This window comes from Eptesicus fuscus, chromosome 16 (assembly GCF_027574615.1).
Source record: "Eptesicus fuscus isolate TK198812 chromosome 16, DD_ASM_mEF_20220401, whole genome shotgun sequence".
Classification (NCBI taxonomy): domain Eukaryota; kingdom Metazoa; phylum Chordata; class Mammalia; order Chiroptera; family Vespertilionidae; genus Eptesicus; species Eptesicus fuscus.
Genome location: NC_072488.1, coordinates 7567044 through 7582229, shown reverse-complemented (window position 1 = coordinate 7582229; position 15186 = coordinate 7567044). Strand labels below are relative to the sequence as shown.

General features: G+C 47.9%; 1 protein-coding gene and 2 long non-coding RNA genes across 3 annotated transcripts; 2 read left to right on the top strand and 1 right to left on the bottom strand.

The window, feature by feature from the left end:
- Positions 1-2001: 2001 nt before the first annotated feature.
- RHOB (ras homolog family member B) lies at positions 2002-3331 on the bottom strand. The gene has a single exon (XM_008162385.3). The coding sequence runs from the start codon at positions 2912-2914 to the stop codon at positions 2324-2326; it is 591 nt and encodes a 196-aa protein (XP_008160607.1). The 5' UTR covers positions 2915-3331; the 3' UTR covers positions 2002-2323.
- Positions 3332-4569: 1238 nt separating this feature from the next.
- Positions 4570-7032, top strand: LOC129151839 (uncharacterized). Its single transcript, XR_008558515.1, has 3 exons — positions 4570-4788; positions 5108-5347; positions 6648-7032. It is a non-coding gene; the product is annotated as an uncharacterized LOC129151839 (long non-coding RNA).
- A 3376-nt stretch (positions 7033-10408) lies between these two features.
- On the top strand, positions 10409-11934 carry LOC129151838 (uncharacterized). The gene is made up of 2 exons (XR_008558514.1): positions 10409-10543; positions 11522-11934. It is a non-coding gene; the product is annotated as an uncharacterized LOC129151838 (long non-coding RNA).
- The last annotated feature ends 3252 nt before the right edge of the window (positions 11935-15186 follow it).

Genomic DNA, 15186 nt, shown 5'->3' with positions numbered 1-15186 from the left:
TAGGAATAATGTACATTTAATTAATCCGACCCAGACCCCCAAATGATTCCCTGTTTTAATCTTTCTCATACACAGTACATGCCTATTGTATTGTTTAATCTATAAATACTTTAGAAACAAAAGTGAGCCCTAACCGGTTTGGCTCAGTGGATAGAGCGTCGGCCTGAGGACTGAAAGGTCCCAGGCTCGATTCCAGTCAAGGGCATGTACCTTGGTTGTGGGCACATCCCCAGTAGGAGGTGTGCAGGAAGCAGCTGATCGATGTTTCTAACTCTTTAATCCTCTCTGTAAAAAAATCAATAAAATATATTTTAAAAAATAAAAACAAAACTGACATGAAATGAAAATTTAACGTAAAGGAAAATGTACAGTAAAGAAATGAAAGTGTTGACACTGGGTGGCTGGGTAATTCATTTCTCTTCCTCTGGGACTGGGACAAGAGCATCCTGGTCCTGGTCTCCCATGGCTCTCCCGTGGCTCCCCAACCCCCACACCTCCCAGAGGAATTTCATCCGCACTTATTACAAATACTATCGGGAAATGGAGTTGGTGGGAAGAAAAGACCTTGCTGGCAGAATTCTTCCCTTGCTCCCAAATCACTAGGTTATTTTTACACACTATTAAACCACAGAAGGGCGTGCTAGGGGGCTGGGTGGAGGGATTGAGGAAAAAAGAAAAAAACCCATGGACACAGACAACAGTAAGGTGATTGGGGAGGGGTAGAGGAGGGATAAATGGTGATGGAGAAGACTGGGCTTGGGGTGGTAAAAATATAATACAGTGTACTGACAATGTGTTGTAGAATTGTGCATCTGAAACCTGTATACGTTTGTTTACCAGTGTCACCCAATAAATTCAATAAAAATGGAAAAAAATTAACCACAGGAGCCATTTTATAAATGTCATCATCATAATTTTTTAATATTTTACATAAAAAACTGTATACACAGCTTATAGAACTTTCATGTAAACATCATAAGCTCACCACTTTGTCATTTGTCAGTTTATTTTAAAAATAAAAAACAAGACAACAATTTAGTAGAAGTACCACTGGGTGGGGAAGGGAGGGGGAGGAAGAAGGCTGGGGGCAGGTTCATTCTCTGTACAGAGATGCAGAGAAATTTTCACATAGCTTTAGACACTGCCTTGTGAAGAAAAGAGGGGGTGGGGGGTTTAAATAGGCCCCAATACTTGTTACTGCCCTTTCTCAAAATAGTGCGCATACCTGCACAAATAAAAATCGCAAGACCGTGTTGCCACTTTTTTCAAGAAAACAAAATAAAAATTAGTGGTTTCTCTTTCCTCTCATTTTAGAAGTCATCATCATTTTTTCTTTAAAACATCAGAAGTAGATGAGGTTACAGCGTACGAGTGTGGTCAGAATGCTACTGTCTTATACAAATGACAAGTGCATTAAGTGTCAATGAAACAATTGTGCAAAGAATTCTCTCAAAAGAAAACAACAAGTTTTAAGCCTTTAAATAAACCAAAAACCTCGGTTTCTTGAACTGAACAATTTTTCACTTGTAGGACAGGCACAGAGTTCGCTTATGGCAAAAACAACCCGCAGCGCACTCTCCCTCCTCCGGCCCGTGGCTGGCGAGGGGCTCGCTGGAGGCCGGCGTGCAGGAGCCGTCAATCTGGAAGCTGTGTCCTCTCAGCCCCAAGTCAGTTGCAAATGTCTTCCCCGGGGGGTTGGAAAGATGACCAAGTCCTGTTCTTGCTTGGATGGGCGCCTGACCCAGAGCTGTTCCAGCGCCCTGTCACTCCACCCACCACCACCATTAAATAACACCATCCTACCTCCGAAAATAAAATTATATCTATATTTATATAACACCCCACCCCTCCCCACCCTCCCCTCCCGCAGTCCCCGTGGTCTATGTTACAGACAAGAGACAGCAGGCGCTCGCTGGTTACGGCGAACATCTGATGGGGCGCGGCAGGCAGCACCGGGCACCAAGCTCCTCTCCCGGGACCAGAGGCGGGGTGGGGGGGTAGCACGGGGGGGGGGGGGCGGGAGGCGGGGAGTCGAACAAACAGCCACACACTCTGAAGAGGCTGGGCTCTTCCGAAAAGGGTGCTCAGGGGGGCCCCTTGGCACTCGGCGGGGCGCCTGGGCCTGTGCAACGCAGCCGGACGCACACAGACACTGGAGAGGGGGCGCCCGGGCCTCCCACGCCGCCGATCCTCGGCGCCAGAGTCACAGCCGCCGGACTCCGGGTGCCGGGCGGAAAGGCAGACGCCGGGCAGTCAGTCCGGTGGGGTCCTCGGGGGCGGGGGGAACGGCCCGGGAGGCGGGCCAAGCCGGCAGGGGCGGCTCTCATAGCACCTTGCAGCAGTTGATGCAGCCGTTCTGCGAGCCGTAGCGCTTCTGCAGCGCGGCGCGCGTGGCCGTCTCGAAGACCTCGCGCACGCCCTCCTTGGTCTTGGCCGAGCACTCGAGGTAGTCGTAGGCTTGGATGCGCATGGCCATGGCCCGGCCGTCATCCGTGCGCACGGGCTCCTGCTTCATGCGCGCCAGCTCCGTGCGGACGTGCTCGTCGCTGCGCAGGTCCTTCTTGTTGGCCACCAGGATGATGGGCACGTTGGGGCAGAAGTGCTTCACCTCGGGCACCCACTTCTCGGGGATGTTCTCCAGCGAATCCGGGCTGTCCACCGAGAAGCACATGAGGATCACATCGGTGTCCGGGTAGGAGAGCGGCCGCAGGCGGTCGTAGTCCTCCTGGCCCGCCGTGTCCCACAGCGCCAGCTCCACCTGCTTGCCGTCCACCTCGATGTCGGCCACATAGTTCTCGAAGACGGTGGGCACGTACACCTCGGGGAACTCGTCCTTGCTAAACACGATCAGCAGGCACGTCTTGCCGCACGCGCCATCGCCCACCACCACCAGCTTCTTGCGGATGGCCGCCATGAGCGGGCCGGGGCCGGGCAGCAGGAGGGGGCCCGCGAACGCCTCGCTGCCGTCCCGCTCGCCGCTCACTGCTCACCTCGGGCTGGGGGGTGGGGGTGTGGGGGTACCAAGGGTCGCTAGCTGCACCCAGGCCCCGCGGTGGCGCGTCCTCTCGGTGCGCTCCGGCTGCCGCGGCGGGGGCGGTGGGGGCGCGGGGGCATAGGGCGCGCCGGGAATCGCCGCGCTGCTCCCGGGCAGTGGCCGCTTTCCTCGCCCCGGACCCGGACCCGGAGTCGGCGCCTTTGTGCGCAGATCGCAGGTCAGGCGGCGGCCCCGGCCTAGCTCCCTCCGGGCCTCTCCAGGCCGCGCCGACAGTGCGGGAGAGAACTCGACTCCGGCCGGACTGCGGTGGCAGACGCTGGCTGCGGCCCTAGCGCCCGCTATTTAAAGAGTTCGGCCACTTTCTTAATATAGCCGCCCAATGGGAAGCGAGCCGGCTGAGCTCATCGCTGCGGAGCTCGCCTCTGATTGGCCGTTTGGTGCAGCCCTGAGGCGGGGCCGGGCGAGCTTGATTGACGGCCCTGGCCGCCGGGCTGGGAGAGGCAGTGACTGGGGAGTCTACGCCCCGGCTGGCGCTGCAGGGCTCTGGGGACACCAGGGTTCCCTCCTTCACCGCAGCTTTTACTGCGCCGGGAGCTGGCTGCCTGGAGTCCATGGGGCCTGGGCGAGCGGTGCTCAGAGAGGCGGCATTTTGCGGGGCGTTGGCGACTCCATCCCACTCAAAATGCCCCTCTTCCTTTGCAAACTCCCAGCGGGTGGTCGGACCTGTGGGGGAAGAGGGCGGCACCTTTAACGAGGGCTTGTTTTTATATAAACACACACACACACACACACACAGTTTGTTTCCAAGCAACGTGTTTTTTGTTTGTTTGTTTTGTTTTGAAAGCGGCCCCTCACTGGTCTAGTGGGCCACCCCATCCCCCTTTCCCCAGTTACTCCCCGGGGCAGCCCTAGGTTTGGACCCAGTGATTCCAGACACTCCTGTGAGCTGTGTGAACCAGCTCAAAGCCCCGAGGCTCCTCCAAGTCCTACCACCTACCCCCTTCCCGGCCCCCAGCCTGGGTCTCTAGATGAAAATTAGGGGAAGTTGGAACAGTGAAAAGAGAAGGGTGAAGCTGGCTGCAGAACTTCATGTCCACTTGGAGGGTGTTACGAAACAGGGAGAGGGAAAGAAAAAAAAAAAAAAAAAAGACAGCCTGGGCCCTGACTTGCAGGATTATTCGGATTCTTGTGTCAGAAGTAGATAGTACAATAAAATTTAACCACCCCACATCCCATTGGGGGAAAAGAGGCCGAAGGAAGAAACTTGAAGATAGGGACCCAGCAAATTAGTATCTGGAGGGGTGCAAGGTCCCTCGTCTCCTGTCACACACTGAGACTTAATTCATCCATCCCAGGAATCCTGCAGGAGAGGGCTGCAGAAAGGACAGATTTCAAGGGATTTCAAAGGGTAGAAGCGGTGGGAAGGGGGAGGGGGAGCAGGGGGAGCCGACCAGGAAGGAGGAACAGCAGGAACAAAAGCAGAGAGGTGTGAGAGCGGAGGACAAACTTCAGCGACTGGGACTAGGTTAGAGTGGCTGCACTTGATGGAGGAAGTTGGGACTCAGGTTGGGCCTACGGTGGCGGGCCAGAGCACCCACTGAGCAGGTCGCGCTCTCTCCGTTGTAGAGGGGTGCCTATTGGTCTTTCAGCACAGGAGGGACCCGCGACATCAAATTATTGCTTCCTCTTTCTGCCTCCCTCTCTAAGACTGGCAGCTGTTGGGAGAGCCAGGATTCTGTCCTATCTCAGCTTCCTGAAGACCTAGCACAATGCCTGAGAGTCTGCACAAGTCGGTAAGTGAGTGGAGAATTCACCTAAATGTTCAGGAACCCATTGGAACTTTCTGGGGGTCTCCTCCCTCAAACTCGGGACTCGGCTTTAACAACTATCCAACCCACTCATCTAGCGGAGCCCTGCTGTTTTCCTCTCTGATTCATAAATTGGGGTCGAGGCCTCTATCTGGATACTACCGAGAGAAAACCAGGTCGACTAAGACGTTATGCTGCAAACCCTAGAGCCCAGCCTGGAGAACAACTCATTCAAAGGACCCAGTGCTTCCTTCACAGCGGATTAGCTCCACAGTGCGCCCAGCTTTCTCGTTTTGTTTTTCAGATCCAAGGACCTGAACCGCCAACAAATAAATCATTTTTCCAAAGTGGGATCCCATGGGAGAAAGTGAGTTATTCTGATCATTGGGTTAGTGTCATCGAACAGAAGTCGTTGGTTCACCCGGCGTTAGCAGAGTCAAGCACTGAGAGTTACAGTCAAGAAATACTGGCTATTTTATTATGAATGGCACCACCCAGGAGCACGGGAAGCTAATGCGGAAAAGAAACCCCATCCCTGACGCAGGTAGGTTACAGATTATCTAGGGCAAAAATCATAAGATCCTGTGGGTTAGGGGGTTCGAGGTCGTGCTGGGAGCTGATTGGTTAGAGATGAGGTGAGAGTCATAAATCATTTATTCAGCATCCCTCTGTCTGGTTTCATGGGAGAGCAGCCAGGGAATCCTTCCACCTAAGGGCTCTGGAGCTGAGACATAACTTAAGTCAAGATGTTGTCTTTAGCCGATTAGAGGTCCAGACCTATGACCGTGAAGTCCAGCTACTGTCTTCTCCGGCCTCGGGGGTTGCTGATGATCCAGGGGCAAGGCTAGGTCTCTGAAGAGTATAGAAAGAGCTATCATTTCTAGAGCTAGGATTTAACGCTAAATTTAATAAAAAACCATAAAGACCCTCAGTTTCATTAGGGCTCCAGTGGAGAAATTTTTTTCTTTTCCGTCTTTTCTTTTTTAGTTGGCCTAGTACAGTGATCGGCAAACTGCGGCTCGCGAGCCACATGGGGCTCGCCAGCCGCGGTTTGCCGCTCTGTTGACCAATGAGTTTGCTGACCACTGACCTAGACTCTCGATTCCAATAATTACAGGCTGCTGTTGTTCCTTGTGATTAAGCCCCTATCCCAGTGGTCGGCAAACTCATTAGTCAACAGAGTGGCAAACCGCGGCTCGCGAGCCACAGTTTGCCGACCACTGGCCTAGTAGAAAACTCTTATCTGCATGTTTCTTCTTTTAGTCAAAACCTTTTATAGCTGTAGTATTAACACTACTTCCTTTGGTCTTAACATAGGCTGGGTATATTGGCCATGTTCTTAAACTTCAAATATTTTAAGAAATCAAACAATTAAAAGTTTGTAGTACATATTTGGTGGTGTGGTTTTTTTAACTGAAATACAAAGAATCAGCCCGGCTGGTGTGGCTCAGTGGTTGAGCATCGACCTACGAACAAGGAGGTCATGGTTCGAGTTCCAGTCAGGGCACATCCCGGGGTTTTGGGCTTGATCCCCATTGGGGGAGGGGGTGCAGAAGGCAGCCGATCAATGATTCTCTCTCATCATTGATTGATGTTTCTATCTCTCTCTCCTGCTCCCTTTCTCTCTGAAATCAATTTAAAAAAATTTTTAAAGAATCAGGAAGAAGGATTTAATTCACTCATTTTCTGATTCTCAGATATATTACATGAGGTGTTTCAAGCTTGAATCTCAATATCAAAATCATTCTAAAAATATTCAGTTGGTAAATATGCCAAAGTAAACAAATAGAAGAATCCTTGTTCTGCAGCAACTTCTTTTCATGGTTTTCATTTTTTGGGTCCAGGATACTTTTGTCCAGTGCAAGCTCTGTGGAGACGGGCAACTTCAAAGACTGCTCCAGTCACAGGATAAACTCAGTCTCCTCCCTTCCCAATCCACTCCCACTGAAAAGCAAGGATAAAACTGATTGTCTGTTAGACTCTATGAGAACAAATCATTTTAATATTGAACTTTATTAACATAGATTCAGCCGAAACCGGTTTGGCTCAGTGGATAGAGCATCGGCCTGCGGACTGAAAGGTCCCAGGTTCGATTCCAGTCAAGGGCATGTACCTTGGTTGCGGGCACATCCCCAGTAGGGGTTGTGCAGGAGGCAGCTGATCGATGTTTCTCTATCATCGATGTTTCTAGCTCTCTATCCCTCTCTCTTCCTCTCTGTAAAAAATCAATAAAAAATATATTAAAAAAAAAACAAAACCATAGATTCATTGTATGACAGATACCCACACCGGGGAGAGAGGGAAATTATCCTTGAGACAAAAGAAAGATGTTAATCTATCTCCAATCTTCAGCTTAATTTATTTGGTCTTCATTTTGTCCAGTGTCTCCGACAGGTCTGTAAAACCACCCCCCAACTCCTTCCAGAGAAGACCAGACTGGAATGTTCATTAGATTTTAGCGCCACCTTGTGACAATCATATATATATGATTCTAGAAAACCTCATCTAACCTAAAAGCATGAATTTTATGACTTTTTATTTTGCGATCTTTCATGGAATGTATTTATAGCTGTATTATTAATATTACCTTCACATATTTTTGTAAAAGAATGTTTTACAAAATTCTTTAGAAATTTTTCACATATATACTTATACACACATAACTTTTCATATACACTTTTAAAAAAATAATTCCTAGTTAAAGAGTAACTTATAAAAGAGATTAGGAGAGATAAAGGCTATGGAAACTTGATAGTTTAGATAACAATGGACTTCATTGTTCCCTAATTATAAGGTACAGAATTGTAAAACAACTTTAACCACAAATATCATCTGCTTTCATGTATCATGTATGTAATACAATCTTATTAACTACAATCACCAAATATCATCTTAAATGTTCTCACCACAAAAAAGAAATTGTAATAATGTGATGTGATGGAGATGTTAGTTATGGTGGTAATCATTTTGCAACATATAAGTGTATCAAATCAACACATTGTACACCATAAACTTATAGAATGTTACATATCAATTATATCTCAATACAGCTGGGGGGCGGGAGAATTAAATGAATACTGGATCACCAAAAAAAAATAAATTAAAAATAAATTTAAAAGTTGCTCAATTATTGGGCAACTTTTATATATGTTTAAAACAACTTGGGTATGTGAATCTGCTTTTTCCTACTGGAAAGTTTATGAAATTTAAATACAGACTTGGTATTTTTTATGCAAATTTAGCATCCAAATTGAGATGGGCTATAACTATAAAACAAATGCTAGACTTAGGAAAAACATGTAAAATAGTTCATTAATAATTTTCATATTAATTACATGTTGACCTGATAATATTTTGGGTATAGTAGACATGCATTTAAATATCTGAGATTTAATAGATTGGATATATAATTCAAAGTAATTTAATGTTTTTATGTGTTAATGTGACACCTAGAACATTTTAAATTATACATGTAGTTCACATTATATTTGTCTTGGACAGACTTGAAAATGTCTACAAGTTCATGGTGCTCCCTGGGTACTCGCTCCCTCAGCATCCTCTCAGGAGTCACCTTTATAGGAGCCCCCTGGAGCCCCTCATCTTCCTACGGGTAAGATTTCCTTCTTTTTCCTAAACTCAGTGCTGGGTTTCAGAGGGGTACAGACACTCAGAGGCACACTGTGGTTTAGAACAATCTGGAGCCTCCTCGTCCACTTTCCATCACAGCTCTCCAGACCTGGCACCTCCAGTGCTTTTCTTCTGTCCCCCAAAACAGCAGCCCCTCCCTACCTGCCCACCTCTCATCCCAACGCTAAGCGGTGCTTTCTTCTTTAATTTTATTTTTCAATTGCAGTTGACATTCAATATTATTTTATATTATATCACTTTCAGGTGTACAGCATAGTGGCTAGATAATTATGTAATACACAAATAGGCTTTCTTGGATCATAGAGGCTGAGTGGGCCTTGATGCATAATGATTTATTTTCCTTTCCGTAAAAAGAGAATCAAAACCTAACCCTCGTCCAATTTTGATAGAAAAGTGGGGCTTGTCGGTTGTTTTCTGGAACTTTCCTATCAATCTCAATCTTCTTACTTCAGTTCAGTAAACGTGGATTTAGGGGAGGGAGTGGAGAAGAGGAGGTGAAGACGAAAAAGATAAGTCAGGCTTATTATTAGGGGGCATTTCATAAGCTATATAAATGTCTAACCACTGTGCTGCAGACCTGAAACTAATATAATATTGAATGTCAACTGTAATTGATTTTTTTTTTTTTAATTTAAAAAAGGTAAGTTAGGCTTAGGACCAACTTGTAAGGGGGAGCACACACACACCCCCCACTGTGGGACACGCTATCACTAATATATAAATGAAGGGTGGAGCTGGCTTCTCACAGGAGGTCACACTTGAGCAGGGCCTCGAATAACAAGCCGGATTTTTCCAGAAGAAGGAGCTGCCCATTTGCACCATCTGAAACGTGTCCTGTGCTGATTTTCTGCGGAGCCATCGGAGGGAAAGGAGAAGAAGCCATCAGCGGATGCAGACCGTGAGCTTCGCCTGATGACAACAGTGGGGTGAGGCTTGTCTGGCCTGGTGAGGGGGAGGGCAGAAAGGAAAGAGGAAGGTCACAAGGACTTGCCATTACATAAGCGCTGTCGTTACAAAATCCACCCCAGCAAATGCTTGCTGGTTCTGTGGCAAATGCTGAAATTGCACATGCATTTGTTAATGTAGCCAAAACCACGGGAAAGTGGTGTGTCGACGCAGGAAAGCTGGGGGGAGAGAGCCTGGTGCCGGGAGGCTGGAGACCTGCGTGTTAGGCTCTGCAGTTCCCAGCCGTACAGCCCTGGGCGAATCATCCTTCCTACGTCTCAGTGTCTCCATCTGTAAGATGAGAGGGAGCACTCAGAGGTGGGAAACGGAAATGGACGAGGGGTCCCGCGGGTAATGTAACTGTGTGTAAGACATTAGGCGGCAGTGGGAACTGGGGAACCAGAGAACACGCCCTAGGGAAGCCAGAGAACTTCCGAATTTAAAAGCAAACTGCTGTGCCGTCCAGAAAGGCACAGGCAGAGCAGGCGCCATGCGGCCCGCAGACCCAGGCTGTGGTCCCTGACTAGATGAATTTCATTTCTAGCAAGTCAAGGGGGGCCCCCCACCTGCTGAAAATAGGAGTTACTTTTTTCATAAAGTGGGGAAAAACTTTTAGAGGACAAAAATCCTTTTTATTTAATTTCATTGTTCAAGGTCTTCTTTTATGTGAGTTGCTTATACCGAGGCCCAAAGATGAAATATTCCAAAGGATGGAACCTAGGGAGATGTGAGCTTAGGTAAGAGTAAATTATTCTCACAGCTGAGCGCGGGTGAGCGTTCAGCTAGGTGGAGGGCGGTCCAGAGGGCAATACCACCCAGGTTTTTTCTCTTCCCTTTTTTAGGCTTGAATGCAAAGCAGATGATCTAATCAGAGTATTTATTCGGAGGTGATTCACTTCTCCTGTTCTCTATGAGGTCAGAATTTTGCAATAGGGGAGGAGTTCAATTCACAATAGGTTTCCACACTCCAGTGTGTTACCACAGAAGATGTGTCTTGACTATTTATAGCACAAGAAGGCGCCTATATTCGGACCCACTGCTCAGAACCAGGGAATCTGGAGAGCAGGACACATTTGTGGGGCGTCTCTGACGGATACACTTCACCCCACCGGCCCAGGCCTCTGCCTCTGCTCCAGCTGCCAGACAGGTCAGTGGGATAGGGCTCAGCTAAAGGAACTTCTTCCCCAGGGTCCTCAATCAGAAAGGAGAACACGGGAACTCTCTCTGGACAACTCTCTGATGGGACTGCTTCCTCTGTGGAGTGTGGAGTCATGTGACTTCCGCTCAGCTCGGTCACAGTGTATGTTTAAGAAGCGGATGCCTTGGAAACTAGATGACTTCCCTTTTTAACAAATCAAGGGGGCCTTCCCTGCAGAAAATAAGAGTTAATTTTTTAAGCGTTCCTTTCCCTTTAAAACCTTGGCAATCCCATTGCCATGCCTAGGAAGTTTGCTCACTCATTCATTCATTCCACTAACATGTTAGGTGTCTCCTATATGCGAGGACCTCAGCGGAGGACCTAGCTGCCATGCTCTAAGGCAGTGGTCGGCAAACTCATTAGTCCACAGAGCCAAATATCAACAGTACAACGACTGAAATTTCTTTTGAGAGCCAAATTTTTTAAACTTAAACTATATAAGTAGGTACATTGTTATTAACTTAATTAGGGTACTCCTAAGCTGGCCTTTGCTAAAAACTCAAGGGGCCAAAGAGCCGCATGTGGCTCGCAGTTTGCCGACCACTGCTCTAAGGGACTCGGGGACTTAGTATACTTGGCATCAGACAGCTGTTGACCTGCCTACATCTAATTGAGGTAGGGACAGGCCTTGAACTTGGCAGACATGAAGGAGGTGATGACAACTGCTGTTCTCATTCGATCACAGATTATGCAAACAAGCTCTGTGCCAGCAATGGGTTACGGGGAGACATTACAAGGAGTTCCTGTCTTCAGAGGAGCTCCAGTTCATAAATATAAATGGCAATGCAGGACAACAGTCATAACCAGTAAAATGACTGTTTCAATCCAGGGTGGTAGGCACAGGGAGGAGGTCAGAGAAAGTTTGAACTGAGTGGTATATTGCAACTTGGGTGCCCTCACCAAACTACATCCCCTCCCCGCTCTCAGGTATCCATCTCCTGCGTGGTCCCCTCCCATCATGAGTCTGAGTTTAACCAGGTGACTAGCTTCAGCCCGGAGACATCAGTAAGACCAATGCAAGCTGCAGCTTGAGAAGCACTTGCACAACGGGGCTTGCCCTCGTGGAATGCTTCTTCCTGGAACCGGGCTGCCGTGCTTTAAGGAAGCTCAACCAGCCGTGTGAACGGGACAATGGTGAGGTTACCCCTGAGACCCGCCGGCAGGCCTGGCAACACCCAGTGGAGTCAGGAAGTCCTGCCAGAATCATTCACTCCCTCCGTCATCCTTCCTTGAGCCCACATTGGGGAAAACAGCACTCGCTGGGGGCAACTTTCCTTTCCCTTGAAAACTCTCTGGCTTAAAGCTCCAGTGTCAGAAAATAAAAGCAAGCGTCCCATGGACCTCTTTATGTTGTATGACTTTACAAGGTAGGAAAAAATGGGCTGAAGGAAAGATACGCCTGGCCAGTGAGAGGAGGGAAGGGGCACTTTCAGATTTTTTAAATCACAGAGTGATTGAAGCACAGGAAAAATGTGGAGAATAATATCTGCCACCCAGCTTTGCCAATCTTTGAATTTCCCGCATTTATTTCTAATCATTTCAGTACAGATGAAACTCCTGTGTACCCCTCCCCAATCCTTCTCCTCACCCTCCCTCCCTCGAATATGTTGTTTCTCATCCCCGTGCACGTATTTATATATTTACCATATGTGAGTGGGTCCTAAAGAGTGTTTTGAATGTTTCACATTTTCACACTAATCCTATCAGACTTTACATAAGCTCTGCAGCCCGCTGTTTTTGCTCGATGATGTTTTTTGCGATTTAGCTATGTTAATACGCGTCGCTCTTGTTCACTCATTTTACCTGTATTAGGTTCCATTTTTCAAATATTTGTCCATTCTCCTGTTGTTGGGCATTTGGATTATTTCCATGCTTTTCTCAGATAAACAATGCTGCAGTGATTTACGCTACAATCATAGGCCTGTGCACATGTGGGAGACTTTCTAGGAGAAACACCTGTGTCATAGGCGGGAGCATTGACTATGACAAAATTCCTGGGTTGCATTTTGAGTTCAGAAACTGCAGCCCAGGGCATACGGGATGTGCCTCCATCTCCCACCTTGAGGGCCCCATAGCCTAGGTCAGTGGTCGGCAAACTGCTGCTCGCGAGCCCCATGCGGCTCTTTGGCCCCTTGAGTTTTTAGCAAAGGCCAGCTTAGGAGTACCCTAATTAAGTTGATAACAATGTACCTACCTATATAGTTTAAGTTTAAAAAATTTGGCTCTCAAAAGAAATTTCAGTCGTCGTCCTGTTGATATTGGGTTCTGTTGACTAATGAGTTTGCCGACCACTGGCCTAGGTGAGTGAATGTGGCCACCTCTCCAAGAATGTGGTTCCAAACAACGCCCTTCCGTCCAGGCGCAGCTGGAATCGTTTCTCTTGTCTGTCCTTTCTTTTGGATTTACAGTTGGAGATGTGGACATTCCAGAGTGTTCTGATGACTCATACTGAGTGTGACAGTAGGAGAGTCAGGAGGGAGGGCATGACTGTTCAGAGAAGGGAAAAATGGGATTATTATGGAAAATCAGGAGGATTGATGTTCCGCTCAGCTATTCCTGGGCCACAAACCACCCAGCAAAGATCTATTCTTCTCCGAATTCTGTGGGTTCCTTTACTGGTCTCTCCTGGGCTTCCTCACCTGGTTAGTTTCAGCTGGAGGATTGGCTGGGTGGCAAGGCCCCTAAGGGTCCCGCTCACGTGTCTGAAACTTGGTGCTGGGGGTCAGCCGGGTCACCTTGCCTCCCCTCCACTTGGTCTCACCCTCCAATAGGCTAACCCAGCTTCCTGACACGGTGGTCTGTGGGCGCTTTCTACGAGAGAGGGAGAAGACTCTATTACTAACGCTTGCAGGCAAGGCCTAGAATTCACATAGCATCACTTTCTGCTCAACTCCATTGGCCAAAGCAGGTCACAAGGCCAACCCAGGTTTAAGGACAGGACAAGTGGACACTCCCTCTTCTCAGAAGGAGCAGCAAAGTCACGGGACGTTGCAAAGAAGCACGGGACAAATTGCTTCGGCTATCTTTGAAAACCATCTGCCCTGATGGAGCGATCTGGGCAGAGATGGAAATGTAACATTCACCACTGAGGTTTTCACTAGAGTCTTCTGTGCAGTTCCCAAAATAGGCCAAGATGGTATCGGGCTCATCAGCCTGGCTTTCCTGGCAAGGAAGAGGCTCGTGGAGGGAGAGAGCTTTTAAATGATTGATGCTTGCTGCTTCTTCTCTTCACCTGAAAGTTCAGTAAGGAATCTACCTTTGACCTTTGTGAATTAGCTCTTTAAAAGGCTATTTTTTTTAAACACCTTGTGTGGATAGTGCATTGTGCTAGCTGCTGAAGATACAGCAGTGAACAAAAGAACTATGGTCCCTCCTACCTCAGAGCTTTTGGTCTATGGATAGGAAAGAGGCATGAAGCAATGAATTACACAGCTAAAGATTTAGTGACAATGGTGTAATGCCACAGGAGAAGTAAGGCATGCGGAGTGAAGATATGGCGGGGGGGGGGGGGGGGGGAGGCCTGACCTGGTGTCAGGGTCAAGGAAAACTTCCTTGAGGAAAACATGGAGCTAATTTTTTAAATATGTTTTTATTGATTTCAGAGAAAGGAAGGGAAAGGGAGAGATAGAAACATCAATGATGATCTTAATAGCCTTTAAGTAAATCTTTACTAATATTTACTGACCTTTGAGATAGTCTGTCTGCTACTGGATTGCCTGCCTAACTGAGGGCAAGATGTGCATTCTAAAATTGAATAAAAGCTAACAGGGCCAGGGATTTTGGAAGCCTCTCCTCTAGAGAAAGGTTTCTGCCTGGCCCCCATGCCTTCTAAATTAAAAAAAAAAAAAAAAGAAACATCAATGATGAGAGAGAAAGTCATTGATTGGCTGCCTCCTGCCTGCCCCCTACTGGGGATGGAGCCCACAACCCGGGCATGTGCCCTGACTGGGGAATCAAACCGTAACTTCCTGGTTCATGAGTGGACACTCAACCACTGAGCCACACCGGCCAGGCAGGAGCTAATTTTTGAGGAATAAACAGGCATTACACAGGCCACCACAGTGGAGGAGGGTGGTAATGAATAATTCAAGCAGAAGAAACAGCAGGCACTGAGTTCCTAGGAAGGGAAGAAGCCCACATGTTTGAGGAGCTGAGAACACAGAAAAGGAGAGAGTTGCCCAGATGAGACTGGACAACAGGCAGGAGGCAGGTCATGCAGACCCGGTAGACCACTTAAAGGATTTGGGTCTGTCCTGAATCGGTGTTCTCATAAGATGAGGAAGAGACCCCAGGAGAGCACGTGTGCCGAGGAAAAGCCACATGAGAACAGTGAGAGGCCACCGGCTGCCAGCCAAGGAGAAAGTTCTCACCAGAAACCGGACCTACCAACACCTTGATCTTGGGCCTCCAGCCTCCAGGACTGTGAGAAAATAAGCTTCTGTTGCTTAGACCCCCGCAGTCTGTGGCATTTTGTTCTGGAAGTCCTAGCAGACTAATACAGCATGTGAAATACTGAGGTTTATGCTCTAAAAGATCATCCTGGTTGCTACGTGGTAGATGGACCCAAGGAACAAAAATTGTTAGTTGGAGAT

What these genes read in the sequence shown, in the direction of transcription:
- RHOB (XM_008162385.3), bottom strand. Translation starts at nt 2,914, where the DNA reads ATGGCGGCCATCCGCAAGAAGCTGGTGGTGGTGGGCGATGGCGCGTGC.